The 16,612-nt window shown below is 34.1% G+C and overlaps 1 protein-coding gene across 2 annotated transcripts in view; it reads left to right on the top strand.

Moving 5' to 3' along the window:
• The first annotated feature begins 8,146 nt into the window (after positions 1-8,146).
• The window catches only part of ccser1 (coiled-coil serine-rich protein 1), a 143,096-nt gene continuing 134,630 nt past the window's right edge, over positions 8,147-16,612 (top strand). For both annotated transcript variants that reach the window (XM_056463474.1, XM_056463475.1), the window contains exons 1-2: positions 8,147-8,316; positions 10,297-11,448. In XM_056463474.1, coding sequence (XP_056319449.1) covers positions 10,323-11,448 — 1,126 coding nt within the window. In that variant the 5' untranslated portion in view covers positions 8,147-8,316; positions 10,297-10,322. The remainder of the gene's footprint in view (positions 8,317-10,296; positions 11,449-16,612) is intronic.

Below are 16,612 nucleotides of genomic sequence, written 5' to 3'. Positions count from 1 at the left end.
TGATCTTGGTGGGTTTTCTTTTAAACACAACACATTTTGTCTGAAATTAACATAAAATGTGTGTGTGTGTGTGTGTGTGGGGGGGGGGGGGGGGGGGGGGGGGGGGGAGGGGGGGGGTTATCCCTTATTTTCACATCCCAATGTTGACAGATATGTGTTAGTCTTGTTTTTGAAACTGCCATTATGCTGACATTTTTAAAAAGAGTACAATCTCATTTAAACTTAAAGCGACAGTCACTGAATTGGCACAAGTAGAATAAAAGCCTCAAGGGGCAGTTTCATAATGTTATAAAACATTATTTGTGGGGAATTTTGAGCTCAAACATCACATACACACTCTAGGGACATCAGAGACTTATTTTGCATCTTGAAAAAAAGAGCATAATAGTTCCCCTTTAAAGACTTTATAAATCATCATGAAATAATATTGTAAAGTAATTTTTTCATGTCTCCTTTGATGAAAATTACTACTCTGCAAACACTGTTGCTTTTAAACAATACAGTCATTACTAACGGCCCATAAATGTTGCAAATATTACCCACACCATTACACCACAATCAACAAGCTAAAAGGATGATATAAGGCAAGATGGACCCACCAATCAATTTTGAAAGAAGTCTAATAGACGTCTAAACATTACCTAAAACATGTAGGCTAAATGTGGGCTGTCAGTGGAATCTAATAATTGTACAAATTTGTAATTACTGTACAGATTTGCTAATGACTAATGCTAATGCTAATCTATAACATGTTTTAATTCATCTGAGTATAAAGGCATTCTAGGATCAGTGTAGACATGCCGACAGTGGTTACCTACAGTGCTGCTAATATTGTGGAGTGCGCAATAAAGAAATAGAGTCTGCAATTACCTACATTTATCAATCAAGTGGTGGTCTGCTCTTTACTCCACAAAAGGTAATGGTTTTTATCAATGCTGAACAATGTCAGTGCTAAGGATAGTAACCTTGAATTATTTTATTTATGAGCCAATATACAATACATGAGTAGTTTTCATGCATATAGCTACTACAGTCTAAAACAGTAAAACAGTAATTTTTTTGCGTATTGATTTTTATATCACAGGTGTTTTATTCATAAAAAAAACATTTCCACCCCTCTGAAGTTCATTTTTAAAGATGGTTGACAAAATTATTCCACAAACTTGTTTGTGTCCACCCAAATCTGTGTACTTACAGCATATTATTAGTGTACCTAAATAAGCCCAACTTGCTAAACTTTCAATTCAAATTGTGTTTATTTCATGCATTCATTTATTATTCATTCATTCATTTTCCTTCAGCTTAATCCTTTATTTTTCAGGGATCACCACAGCGGAATGAACCGCCGACTCTTCTAGCATATGTTTAACACAGCGGATGCCCTTCTAGCTGCAAACTAGTACTGGGAAACACACATACACTCACTCATTCACACACACTCTCTCATACACTACAGCCAGATTAGTTTATTCAATTCACCTATGGTGCATGTCTTTGGACTGTGGGGGTAACCGGAGCACCCGGAGGAAACCCACACGAACACGGGGAGAACATGCAAGCTCCACACAGAAATGCCAACTGACCCAGCCAATTCTCAAACCAGTGACCTTCTTGCTGTGAGGCGAACGTGCTAAAAATATCTAGTAAAATATTATTTACTGTCATCATGGCAAAGACAAAATAAAATGTATTGAAAAAATCTTCTCTCCGTTAAAAAGAAATTGGGGGGGAAAAATTCAGGCGGGCTAATAATTCTGACTTCAACTGTAATGTATTTCAGATTAGCCTTTCCTCATTTTTCCTGCATTTCCACTTTTTATTTATTTTTTTAAATGTTTTTATTCATTTGATGGTCATGATTCAATTGCACTATTGTAAACTGTGTGGTGTGATCTCACCTGACACTTTAAAAGGATAAAAAGAGCGTAGTGTTTAACAGTGAAAACAGCTTTCTGCTTTTACCTTACAATTCACAATCCATTAAGGGACAGTGTTAGTGACAAAGCTCCCAGTCTAGGGGGACTGGATGATGGAAACATGACACTAATGGACAGAAAATCAAAAGAGTCTTGTAGCAAGAAATAACTGTACTGAAAAATGTTCAGGATGTTGCAATGTGTATCATTTTGCTTTATTAAATGACTGCAGTATATTACATACAAGGTTATATCAGAAGGATTTTTTTCCATCTATTTTTATGAGAAAGATCTAAACTCTTACTGACGTCAGACAGATGAAAATGCGCATCTTAAGAAATGAACCCACACACAAGATTTATTTTTAATGAGATCTCTAATGGTCTCAGTCTGCTTTTAGCAGTTTGCGCTCTTTTAATTAACAGCTATGTTCACTAAATGACTCATATTACTACTCAGTTCATGCATCTGTATTGTAGGTTCACATTCTGCACAGTAGTCTGAAGTAATAGATGGTAACACTTTTAAATTCCATTCGTTGACATGGACAGTAGAAAATAATTTTAAATAATGCCTTTATTAAATTCACCCGCTTCAAACATTATCACTCGATTGAATGAGCGTTATCAGTGGTAATCAGCTGATAGATATCGGCCAGTAGGGGCCTTCTGCACCTACTGGTAGGCTCAGAAGGCTGTTATCATTCACCCATACGGTTAATCAGCTATACTAATAGAGAAGACTCCAGATTCAGATCTGTTTTTACATTATTGTGATGGTTGGGTTTAGGGTTGGGGTAGGGGTAGACATTAATGAAATACAATTAATGGGAATTTATAAATAATATACATAATTCTTGTTAACCTCCGGTCGCAGCCATATGTATTTTATAGCTGATTAACCATGTGGATGGATGAAAACAGCCTTCTGAGCCTACTAGGTGCCTGAAAGCACCCACTGGCCCATATCTATCAGCTGATAACCACTGATAACGCTCATTCAATCCAGTGATAACATTCGAATCGGCTGTTAATTGCTAACATATAGACATCAAAGCCACCCTTCAAACACAATGACTGACTTAAATGATCATTTAAAATGTTTATAAATGATGTAGAAGAAACTGAGACAGTTGGATTTTTAACCCTTTTTATACAAAATTTGTACTCTAACTAATAATACTATTTATATAATTTCACTTAAAAGAACAACAATATTATATTAACCCACTGAATCACAAATAAAAGTCAACTTCAAAGTACTCACTTTATTATTTCTTGCTACTCAAGTTTTTTTTATGGTTGCAATTACAGTATTTTAAGTATCCAAGTATTTTAATATGCATCTAAAAAGCAAGTCTGTTTCCATTTTTTTGCAGAAGATTGGAAACTACAGTATTACACTGGAAATTAATTATTTAAATATATATATTTTCCTCAAAACACTAATCAGCAGTTGAGTCAATATACGCCAAACTTTAATGAAATTAGACATTAGCCGAATAATCGAACTCTATGGAGATGTTAATAGATTTACCTTTTTAGATTACCACTACACATTTACCCAACATTTACTTTAACACTTACTGTAACTTTTTAAATTCAGGGTCCTTTTGCAAATAAAAGCCAAAAAAAATTAAAAATAAATGATGATCCCACATTATATTAAGTGGCCTTAACTAATATACTTAGACTGAAATTAATCATTGATTACAATGTGTAAAAACATGTTTTACATTGTACTTATGATTTATTAAATACATGCATGTAATTTATTTCTGCAATTACATCTTTAATTACACTATTGTTCATCCCTTATCGTAACCCACTGTTAAACCTACTCCTACCACCAAACCTGGCCCTAACCCTACCAGTATTCCAACCTCAAGGGCACCAGAAGTGTTCTGCAAAACATTATGAACACGTGCATTGTATGTATTTATTTATTTTTTTATTTATTTTTGAGTAAAATAGTAAAGGCCACTTAATATAAAGTGGAATTATAATTATGCATTTTGTTTGTTTTTCAAGAACGTTTCACACAGTGTTTCTTTACAAAGTGACATCTCTAACTATATGCACAATAGAGATTTAGTGGTGTGAACAGGGTTGTTTAGGACAAATGCTAATTAAAACATACTTTTATAACCTTTTTAGTACGCTGTCATTTAGTAAACATACCCTCAGAAATACAGATCAAGTGTTGATTATGAATTATGTTGTGCTAGACATCACAAATCTGTATTCAACTACTTTTCCCCACATCTTCTCTTTCAGTATTTCTTTAGGTGCCTGCTAAAATGACCCAGTCGATAACAGTCAGTATCACTCTTTGTCTAAAAATCTGATGGAAACTTGAGAACTTCAGATGTGAGCCGTATGTTCATGCATTAGAGGCTGAATAGTTGCTGTAAACATCTATCCAGACTTTTATAAAGAGTTTTTCCAAGTCCATCAAAGATGGATGCATGTGGGAGAGGAATAACGACCCTTACTTTGTAGCGTTGTTCAAATCCTTAGGGGAAACCTCAGTGGTCACTTTCTTGAATCTCTCTTTATTCCTGCCTTTGTAACAGTGCATTTATAAAGCTCTGCTGCAGCGGCGCCAACACCTGTCTCATAGCAACTGCACATCACCATGACATTGGAAAGCTAATACTCCGACAAATCCATTTTCAGAGAAAGAGCTAGCATTAGTCAAAGAAACAACAGAAGGAAGGTATTCAAAGACAGATCTTAACCAGGTAATTATTAGAAGCGAGAGCCCTTTATTGAGGTCAGATATTGAAAGCATAATGGATGATAATGGAAATGTGTGCAGTCTCAGAGAGGACTAAAAACAAGAAATGAAAGGCACAAATGAAGAAGAAGTTGAAGAGAAAAAAGGTGAATATGGTGATTATGAAGATTAATAAAGCTTATTCTGAAAACTACAATTTGCAGGGAATATTAGAACAACACTTTAAAGTAAAAACAAGACTTTGATTAAAGGGATAATTAATGTGATAATAAAATGATTGTAGAAATGACTTTGAATATTTACTGTGTACTTATATTTACTCACCCTCATGCCCCTCCAAATCCATATTAGAACAGAAAGTTTAAAAGTTCATCCTTTGATCAGATGGGGGCTGTAGAGCTTTTAAGCCTTACAAAAAGGATGCAAAACTACCATAATATGTTTACAATACATTTTCCCAATACTATCCAAGTTTCAGATTCCAATTTCGAAATATGATGCGCTTAGCATACTCGATTTAGGGGGTTTTCTTCAAAAAAGTACTACAAAACTACAGACATAGTAGTTATACACGTGTATGTGTATCACGTGTACAGTCCATAAACCACTCTACCTATTGGCTGTATAATGCGGCCGTAAAATCTGTCAAATCTCGACATATCGTCAATTGATGTCATTTTCAACACAGTGGAAACCAAATTAGCATAGCATGGAGCAGAATTATGTGACACTTTAATGCGTTTTGGTGCACAAATTTTACACATGCATATAAAATAAATTTTAGTGTATCGGGGAACGGTTTATTTATTTATTTATTTATTTATTTTACCTATTTTAGGTGTTTGATATAGGCCTATCTATTATACAAATAATGAATCACAATAAAAAATCAATAGATTCATCATTTTTAAATAAAATGTCATGGCGCCCTCTTGTGGTCTGAATGCACTATAACTCAATGAGGTTGGAAATAGAAAAGAAATTAATATCAGATCATGAAGCCTATTTTTTCCCCTCATTTATTGTCTCTGGCGGAATCCGATAGTGCATATACTCTCTCATATATTGTAATTACTTACTTTGCAATCTTTGGATTTACATTTGCCATACTGGCATGACCTTACACGATTTCATCATCAATGTCACTATTCACAAATCATCTGCCTTGGCCTAATATTGAATTTAGCAACATTCAGATTTTAATAGTAGGCAGCTGTGCTGTGGGAAATAAATCTATTGAAATGTTATAACAATATCTTAGCTTCTTTCTGATTATGTAAAATTGTGTAAATTTTTATGCATCGATTGAATGATTTTTGTCTTTTAAAAAATTAACAAGATGGACAGATTTGTCAACACACTATCTTGGCTAATGCTGATTAAACATCAATTCCCTGCTTACAATTTACCCTGGAAATACAGTATATTTGTTAACATTTGAAGCATACGCATAATCAGAAACACATTAAAACATGCAAAACAATAACGTTATTTGGATTTTCTTCAAATATGATGATAAAATTGTCATGGGAAGAGCTTGTTATAGTACACATAATAGAGTGAATCAGCCCTAGACAAAAACAAGCTGGCTTGATTCAGATTGAGTTTATTTGTGCTGCTGTGACACAGGTAATGATGCAGTCTGATGATCATACATTCAAATATATTCATTTGAGCCTCTATTCAGATCTCTTCTGTAATTTACTTCATAAAAGTCCTAGCACATTTTTCATTCCTTTTATATATCACATTAATTTATACGCCTGGCTTTTTGGACAATTCAGTTACTGACGTCTGTATTTATATACAGCTGCATCTATGTTCCAAATAGCTAATGCCCCTTTTAAAATAGCATTTGTTAAATCTGGGCAAGACCTAACACAAGTTACACATAAACACCCATTTAAACATTATTGTAGTTAGGCCTACTTCAGAGCAATAAGACTTTTTTTTTTTTGACTTTTACATTATCTTAAATTTTAAAGTTTAGTAAAGTTTAGTATCTTTTTTCCATATACTATACAAATAACTGAAGTGTGAATAACTTTAACTTTCACCAAAACCATTTATTTAAATTATAACTCATAAATAACCTATGGTAACTAAAAAATCAAAGTATCACATCATGTTATTAGATGTTCTCTCATTTTTCCAACCTGATTGTTTTTCTATAGACTGTACAACGACTGCTGTACAGTAAAAAGCCCAGCATGTTCTCTAAACAAGTTAAATGTATAATTCAACTGCAGTCATTCAAAATGAATATGATTTTTTTTGCAGTGTAACACTAAAATTATTTTTAGATGAAACACTAGTCTTGGCGATTCGTATAATGCAAGTGAAATAAAATAAAATAAATGAAATAAGTAAAATAATAAAATATAATACAAAAATACAATAAATTATTGATAACTACAATTACGTAATAATAATAATAATAATAATAATAATAATAATAATAAAAGATGGCTCTTTATGATACATTGAGGAATTCATTTTCAGCCTAGTCTTAGGTTTGTACAAGAAACTGAAACTTATGTAGGCCCACTAATAACATTAAATTTAATCCACCTTTACAAACCACCCTGAGCTCATTCACAATAATCTGGAGTACTGTTAACATGAAAACTGTGTTTTTAATTATTAAAGTGTTAAATTTATAAATGGGGACTTCTCAAGGAAGTTAATATTTGAAGTCAAATGGTTTGACGGACAAAAGTCAAACATTAAAACAGCTGAATTTGTCCCGAATTCAAATGAGATGACTTTTCAAATGTGAATATTAAAAGCTATAGCTACTCAACAGCTTTTAGAAAGGACAGAGAAGGATAAAGAGAAATAAACAATAATCAGGCAGAATAAAACTGATTATAAATACTTGACTATTGTGTGAACAGTTTGTAATCAAGTAATCTATAAAAAGTAACTGTAATCTGATTATTTAAAAGAAATTATAATGCAATCACAAGTGGGCTACTGATTTTTTGGAATCTGATTAACCTACATGATCAAGTTTACATGGAATCAACACTGTTTACACTGCACACAACATAACATAAGACATACACATACGAAAGAGAGAATATATAGATTGTATTTGCATAGTAACACCAGCAAGAAATAGTCAAAATAAAAAACATACAACAGTCTTTTATGGTTGATTATAAAAAAAAAAGGGGGGGGGGGGTATAGCTCACAAATAAAAGGTAACAATAATAAAACAATATGGATTTATGCCTATTTTACATGTATTACATACTCTAATGGCATATATGCCCTTAAACGTAGTCTTTAACCAATTCTGCAATAAGATAGCTATTCATAAACAGATTTTTTTTATTCATATACACAAAATAATAATATATGACAAACAGATTTATATAACAGGCTCTCTTTGCTGCACCTGTGCGCCTTCTTTAAATGACGCTCACGCAGGTACCTTGCGTCACGCGCAGAGGCGGAAACGCGGAAGCCAAGCGCGAGCTGCACATTCCACGTCACTTGTGGTGGATTCACCGCAAGCGAGACGCGATTCTGACATGACAATTTAGCACTTTGACGTGAAACTCGCCGGATGTGATGCCACGAGTGTTTTGGCTTCAGGCTCAAACTGACAGCAAGCGCAATATCAGCGAGTTGTGAACAGAGGATTCGCGTGAAGGTAATGTTTGTGTGCGGATTCATGGACTGCGTGAAGAGCGCTTACAGCAGGCGGCTGCTCCATGTCGCTGTTTTATTGGTTATCCAGCCCTGTGTCCATCATTGTTAATGATATGATGGTTATACACAATAAGTGTATTATTTCGCAATGGCTGCGTACCAAAACATAGCTAGTTACCTGAAAAGGCAGCATTTCTTGGGCTCCTAAATATGATTCACGCGCTTGTTGATGCCCAAAACATGCTGTTTGAAGACGCAGCTCACATCATTTTATACGTTATGGCCTTTTTGTTTTGGCTCACAGGTTATCGCATTTCATAGATCTTCAAGATATCTTGCTTGCTTGGAACAATTCTTCAAGTTTTATGCCAGTTAAATGACTAAACCTGCTTTTTTGTTTGTTAATGTAAGCCTCTAAATGCCCTTTACTGCCTGTAAAATGTGTTGCACCTGTCTACCATAACATATTAAGTACTGTAGGATGTATGCCGTTGTGAGAAAAAAGTTTATACATTGGTATTATTATTATCATTTGGGTAAATGTAGTAATGTTTGTCATAACGTATAAAACATACCCAGTCAATCAAGCTAAGTGACTGTCAAGGGTGTATCTTGAACTGTCACAACAGTGTTATGGGGTGTGTACATGTTTTGTAAATTTTTCGTAGGGAACACCTTCATATTACCTTTACTGATTCACAAATTTTTTTTTCAGCATAGCACAATATTGGCAGTGGGTCAGCATAGTTTGCTTAATGTGCTGTAATTAATTGTGCTCAGCAAACTGTAATGCAACCCTCCTGGATTTTTTATCCTTGTGAGTCTGAATCTTACCTTTTTTTGCTTACCTGACATTGCACTGATTGCAGAGGTTTTATAGCCACCTTTGAATTTAGATGTTTTACACTGTTGAACGACAGAAAAAAGCACAAAAATGATTGTGTTCGAGAATTTTTCTGACCTCTTTTGTTGATAACTGGACTGTTTTTTTCTGAAACTCATTTTATGCTACATTTGTAGCTGTTGTAGTTTTTATCTTTCATTTAAACATATGCTGTTTTGCTGAGTGCAAAGTGAATGATATGCAATATGTCATATTTAATGCAAAGATCAGTGCAAACTGTTGTTTGCAAAATGTAATATTTCAATCTTAAATTATTTTGAAGTTCTATCAATTTGAAAAGCAATCTTATTTGAATAGAAACTTGATTTTTTTTATCAGCTTATAGCCTAATTCATATACATACAGTATTTCAAAACTCTGCAGTATCCTCGTAAGTCTGTATGTATTGGGATTTGTATTTTCTTAAAGAGAGTTGAGGCATTTTTCATGCATTACACAGAGAGAATGACATCAGTATGATGTAGTGGCAAGGTAGTGTAGTGTAGTCCAGGATAGTTGGAAACCAAATATTCAAAGTTACTTGCTTAATGCTGATATAGACCAGAAAAAATGTATTCTAGCGTTTTCCTTTTTTTAATTAGACAGAACTGTGAAACAAAGAAAGTCAATTATGAACACGAAGAATGTACTGTATGCTCTGGTGCATTTGCACTCATGTATTGGATTTTCATCTCTGTCATATCTGAAGTTCTGGTTCCGTCACATCATACAAACAGAAAAACGTACCAATAATATAAATAAATGTAAAATATATGTAATAGATGGTTTATAGACAACTGCATTGCTGTGTAAATCTGAGGTATTTGCTCCAAATGACCACTATCATGTGGGTTTGCTTGTGAAGTGAACTGCTCGCATGACTGGCTGAAAATCACGTGAATTGCTTCATTTTTCAAATAGTTTTTCCAATAGTTTAGTTTTGTTTCAGATTTCCTATGATGTAAAGGAAATTGGGCCACAGTGACTGCCTTGTAGAGAATCACAAACTGCAAAAAATGAATGGATTGGTGTTAAGTTCTGTTCCTGAATGTGTATGTTTTCATTCTAATGTTGAGTGTTTTTCCCTCTTGTTTACAGAGTGTCTGATCTGGTGCTCGATCTTCATGGGTGAATCAGGGACTCGTCGCTCCACCCTGGTCTCCAGGCTTCCCATCTTCAGGCGCAGTGGCCGAAAGAGGCAGGACTCCCTCCCTTCCTCACCCTCCTCTGGCGGTGTTGGCAATGGCGTCCACACATCTTCTCCCTCCAGCACGAACTCCAGCTCCAGCAGCACGAGCAAGCGCCGCAGCCTGTTCCGTACACCGTCCCTCAGCTTCCACAGCAAGAGGAACAGCGACCCGATCCAACTCAACCTGGACAATCGCACCCAGGGGACTGATGCCACCTTTCAAGATGGTTGCGTCTCAAAGACTCGCCATTCATTTGGATTCTGTGGACACAAAAAGAAGATCACCCGATCTCATACGGAAGACCTCGAGAAAGCTTCGGCCAACAGAAACAGCGTGTTTATTAACTGCATCAGCTCAGGTACGAACGAGGGAGATGATTCAGGGTTTCTTGATGACGTGAGCAGCAAGAGATCTTCCAAGCATAAGAAGCACCTGCTGCCCAAGTCCTTTTCAGCTCATCAGCGGTTACCCAAGAACTCTTCTAATATCCCAGACCAGGTTCAAGGTCAGGACGGGGTGGAAGAACCTCCTAAAACTGGTACCCCTGGTTCCTGGCCTGGAGAACTGGCGGAGAGTTCCCTACAGTCACCTATGATCTCAGAAGACCGCACCACTGCAATCACACCGTCTGATTTCGTCCATGTCACAGAAGACTCTGTCTCGGAAGTGGATGCTTTGCCGGCCCCCAGTCCTGCTGCTCCTCCGGAAACCTCCAGCCAAGCTGTTTCTACCTCGCAGGTGTCCTTCACTCCAGCTGAGGGCACCTCAGAAAAGCCCCTACTGCCAGATACCAGCCACACAGCCAACACACAGTGCGAGAGCACCACTGCCCATACAGAGCCAGTCACACTGCAGACAGTGAAAGAGCTGAACCCTAATCCAGAGCAGTCAGAGGCCAGTGAGATTGATCAAGCTCCAGAACTGAGTGAGGACAGCAGCTCCAATCCAGATCCCCGTGAGAGAAGGTCCAGAAATTCTGTACTTATTCAACAAACTGGAAGATTATCAGGCTTGAGCAAACTGGAGACCAGACCAAGTCACCTGAGAAAGCCACACACAGGTAATGTGGATTTTTTTTTCTACCATTTAGGCTGTTTTCTGTTTTGAGAGGAACACATTTTAAGGGAAATTGTTTGCATACTTGTTCCATAGCAGAAACACTTTAATCAGTTTTTAAACCAGTTCCTGTAATCTACACAATTTCATATCTACAGTAGCTGCTATGACCTCGAAGCGTCCTAGATGATTTGCTATTACTGCCATGATTATGAAGTGCTGATGTGAGGGAATCTTTAATATTCCATGAGGCCAAGAGTGTGGGTGAGCTGTCAGCTCCAGAATTGGAAAATGTAAAAAATGTATATACACTACCGGTCAAAAGTTTGGGGTCAGTTTTTTTTAAAGACAATTATTCTGTTCATAAAGCCGGCATTTATTAAATGTCAAAAAATTGTTAAATATTTATTACAATTTTGAATAACTGCTTTCTTATTGTATGTGGTTTCAAATGAAATTATTACTCCAGTCATTATTGCTTTCATTACTATAACCATTATTAATATTGTTAATAATAATAATAATAATAATTAATATTAGAGTGATTTCTGAAGAATCATGTGACTGAAGACTGGAGTAATGAAGCTGAAAATTAATCTCCAAAATCACTGGAATAAATTATTAAATTAAAATATAAACTACTTTTGAACAGTTATTTTATAGTGCAATTTCATTTCACAATTTTCCAATTTGTTCTGTATTTTTGATGAAATAAATGCAGCCTTGGTGAGCAGGAGAAGCTTATTTTAAAACATTTTAAAATCCTACTGACCTCAAACTTTTGACCGGTAGTGAACATTGAAAAAGTTATGCTATTATAGTTGCCCAGAAATACATTAGCTGTGTTTTACGTTAGTTGTAAAATTAACAACCAAACTAAAGGATATTTGTTTGTACATCATGAGTAGGAAAATGTGCATATTACATGGCTACCAGCATAAATAAATAAATTATGCAGTTACAGTATACAGGTATCGTGGATGAAGTATGGCTCCCAACTTGCACTGATGACATAATTTAAAGCCAACATTTTCTTTTTAATTCAAATACAGTATTTGAAACAAAGAGAATCAATTAATTAATAAGGCGAATGTGCTCCAGTACGCTAATCATACACTCATGCTTTGTATTCTCAGAGACTATGACAGAGGCAGTAATGATCATGAGTTGGATCTGTGGCACAACATAACTGACTAAAATAAAACTAACAAAATTCTTTCTTTCTTTCTTTCTTTCTTTCTTTTGCTTCAAAATATTTATCACATGGGTAATCATTTTAGTTAAAATAACATTTTGGTGCTAGAAAGCAAAAAAAAATGAAGGGAACAAAAGTATAAATTTGTTGGTAATATTTAAACAATTCCAGTGTTGTGGATGTGACATTTGCTGCAAAAACTTAAAACATAAATTCACAGAGAAAGTATATGCTAACATTATATTGAAACATCTGTTTATATTTTCCAAAAAAACTAACCACAGAGTTGTGGGATCAGAAAATGTCAGTCTGTAAACATGGATGTGACCAAAAAAAGTCTGCTAGTTTACAGTATACAACATACTTTGTAGAAATTCTATAAATAAACTGCACAACCCAAAAGAAATGATTTAAAAAAAATAATAATAAAAATAAGAGTTGGCTCATTATAGAACAAAAATATAGATTTTATTTTATTTGACATTTTTGCATTTAAAAAGCTTGGTTTTGGATGCGACACCTCTCCGTTACACATGTGACAGCTGTGAAATTGCTATTTGTGTGACTTTTTGGTAAATCAAATATAAGAGTTTGAAAACATGATTTTACAGTATTGTAAAATACAAGCCGACATACACAAAAAAAAAAACCTAGAACAAGTTCGCTATTTTGGTAAACTTTTTTTCATGACAAGGTTTACATTTGCATGGAATTGCTCTTTTTTTTTTTCAATTCAAGAATTCTTATTTTTCTTTTTTTTTTTTAAAGCTATGGAAGATCTTTCTTTTGACTTGACATGGTGTTACAGTGGTGCTTTGTGTGAGGTTTATGAACAGAAATTGGTTTTTGCTCTTTGTTTAATTTTTTTCCTTTATCTTTTTTGGGAGTTAACTGTTTAGATAGTGTATTAATATTTTGCAATAAAGTGTTGAGAAAATAAAACTCTTTTCTTTCTTTCTTTCTTTCTTTCTTTCTTTCTTTCTTTCTTTCTTTTTCTTTCTTTCTTTCTTTCTTTCTTTCTTTCTTTCTTTCTAACTAAAAAATAACACTGCATCTATTAACCAATCAGCATAAGGTATTGCAAGTTAAGAAGTCATTCCTAATCCAAATAATTTATTACTTCTTGCCACAAGTCTGTCACATGGTTAACCATTGTAGATAAAATAACATTTTAGTGCGAGAAAGCAAAACATTGAAGGGAATATGAGTTGCAACTTGTGGGCAATTTTTTTTTTTTTTATTCTGTCAAATCAAGAATTGTTGTTGATTTTAGAATTTTTTATTTTTTTTAAAGCTATGGATAATCTTTTGACTTGATGTTGTGTTGCGGCAGTGCTATGTGTGAGGTTTATGAAAACAGTTTGGTTTTTGCTCCAATTTTTGTAAATAATTTTTTTCTTTTTCTTTTTCTCTTTTTTATTCTTTGTGAGTTAATTGTTTATTTAGATAATATTTTTGTAATGAAGTGTTGTGAAAATCAAAAATTCTTTCTTTCTTTCTTTCTTTCTTTCTTTCTTTCTTTCTTTCTTTCTTTCTTTCTTTCTTTCTTTCTTTCTTTCTTTCTTTCTTTCTTTCTTTCTTTCTTTCTTTCTTTCTTTCTTTCTTCCTTCCTTCCTTCCTTCCTTCCTTCCTTCCTTCCTTCCTTCCTTCCTTCCTTCCTAAAAAAAAATTATCTATTAACCAACCAGCAAGCAGTTTTTCAGAAAGCCACTTGATATGCGAATTAACAAGTCAGTCACTACTGCTCCAGATTATTTAATACTTCTTGCAAATCTGTCACATGGTTAATCATTTTAGTTAGAATAGCATTTTAGCCGTCATATTATACAAACTTTTCATGATATGTTGCCTAGAAAGTGCAAAACTGATCTCCACTACTTTGAGAACTACTGTAAAGTAAATTATCTTTGCACATGCAAACAACAACTGGAAATTCGGGAAAAAAACCCTGCTTTTACAAACAATGCTTTATGCTCCAGTTCGTCTGCATTTTTCTTATAACCTATGATTTTCCCTTTCAGTAGAGGATACTTTTACATTGAGAGAGCTTTCACTCAGAACTGCCTGTGGCTTAGAGCTTTATGGGAAACCAACCAGCCCCTTATATTGAATTTCCTCCACTGGTGACCTGATATTGGCTTTACTATAGATCGTCTTGCAAGAGAGAGTGAACTTTACACTCAGTAAGTTCAAATACAGGCTTGGGGAGGTTTATTAATATTCATGTGAATGATTAAACTCCTTTTAAGATTATTAGGATGTTTTTAAGTCATGCATATTTATTTAGATAGGAGGAAAGATGTCTGGATACAGTCAAGCTAGTTATTTTGCAATACAGAAACCTAGCTGTTTTGTTAACATATTTACTGTAATTTAAATGATTGTATAGTAGTAGTTGGGCTTTTCACTGTATCAGGATTTTTCTTTGTAATGTTCTGGATATTTGTATCAACATTGTCCAGGCTTTCAAGCATTTATGATTCTAGCATTGTAATGAAGCAAAGCTATCAACATTGTGTTGGACCGTTTCATCTGTTGATGTTATTTAGCATTAATTGACTAGTTCTAAATGATTAAACCATTCATTTAATTCAGGTCTGGTGCAGTGGGTGAGAAATAGTTTGTGCCCTAGGCTTAGCGCTTCTTTGTGTGTTTAATATGTTTGTTTACATCTGTGATACATTCTAAAGATTGTGTTCAACAGCCTAATTTATAGTCCACTGTGAGCTTTCTATACATACAACAAGATACTATGCACTCTCAGAAATAAAGGTACGTGAGGTGTCAATGAGTGGTACCTTTTCAAAAGGTACAAATTTGTACCTGAAAGGTCTATATTAATGCCTCAAGGGTACATATTAGTACCAAAAAAGTACAAAAGTGTTCCTCTTAAAATTTTTAGATACTAATATATACTTTTAAGGTACCAATATGGACCCTTTAGGTACAAATGTGTACCTTTTGAAAAGGTACTACTCCTGGGACAGCTCGCGTACCTTTATTTCTGAGTGTAGACACGCACTTATATTAATTAAAAAGGGGAAGAAAAACCTATTTGTAATGAGTATAAGAATATTTTGACTATAAAGCAAATTTTAATAGTATTTAAATCTCTAAATGATATCAGAGAATGATTATATTCAGGACATCTTTTAAGGAAAGTTTTAGAAAGGTGACTTCTGGAGGATTTTTCTGAATATTTATCATCGGTCAAATTGAAAGATCTTAAATATTTGTGTGTTACAATGTATGATTATTAAGAAATTTGTTGATATATTGAATATTTATTACCAATGTTGGCTTGAATATAGTCAATGCTGCTGATATGACATTAAAACATAAATAAATAAATATATATATATATAAATAAATAAAGCTACTATAGACATTTTAATCATTCTGTGAAAAGTAAAATAAGGTTTACATATTTTTACCTATGGATTTGACAATCATTTTCCCAAGTGTTTAAAACTATTCATATGCATTAGAGCTGCAGAATATATCGTTTCAGCATCGATACCGCAATGTGCGCATCTGCAATAATCACATCGCTGGATCTGCAATGTCAAGCATGGCTTATTATTGACCATGAGCTTGAGATTATTAGCAAAATTTGTTAATTGCATTAGTTTTTTTTTTCTTTTTCTTCCTGTTAATCATATCAAGTGAGTTTAAAGCATTCAGGCACAAGAAACCATAGCATTTGTAGCTTTAACAAATATTTTCAGAGTCCAACTGCCATTAAGACAAATATAAAGTACTTTTTTTCTCTCATTTGTATGTTTACCTGCTAAAAATATAGTTTAAAGTAAATTTTAATAATCTATTTATATGCACTGCCCTATATAAATCACCTAAAACATTCTGAAATATGGAATTCTTCTCAAAAAGAGTTTTTCAATCCATCTGGCGAAATATGTTTCATATGTATATCTTGCAGCCCTAATATACATGTTCAATAACGCTTTGTAGT

This window comes from Danio aesculapii, chromosome 8 (assembly GCF_903798145.1).
Source record: "Danio aesculapii chromosome 8, fDanAes4.1, whole genome shotgun sequence".
Lineage (NCBI taxonomy): Eukaryota > Metazoa > Chordata > Actinopteri > Cypriniformes > Danionidae > Danio > Danio aesculapii.
The sequence above is the reverse complement of the archived record's forward strand: the minus strand, read 5'-3'. Positions and strand labels throughout refer to the sequence as shown.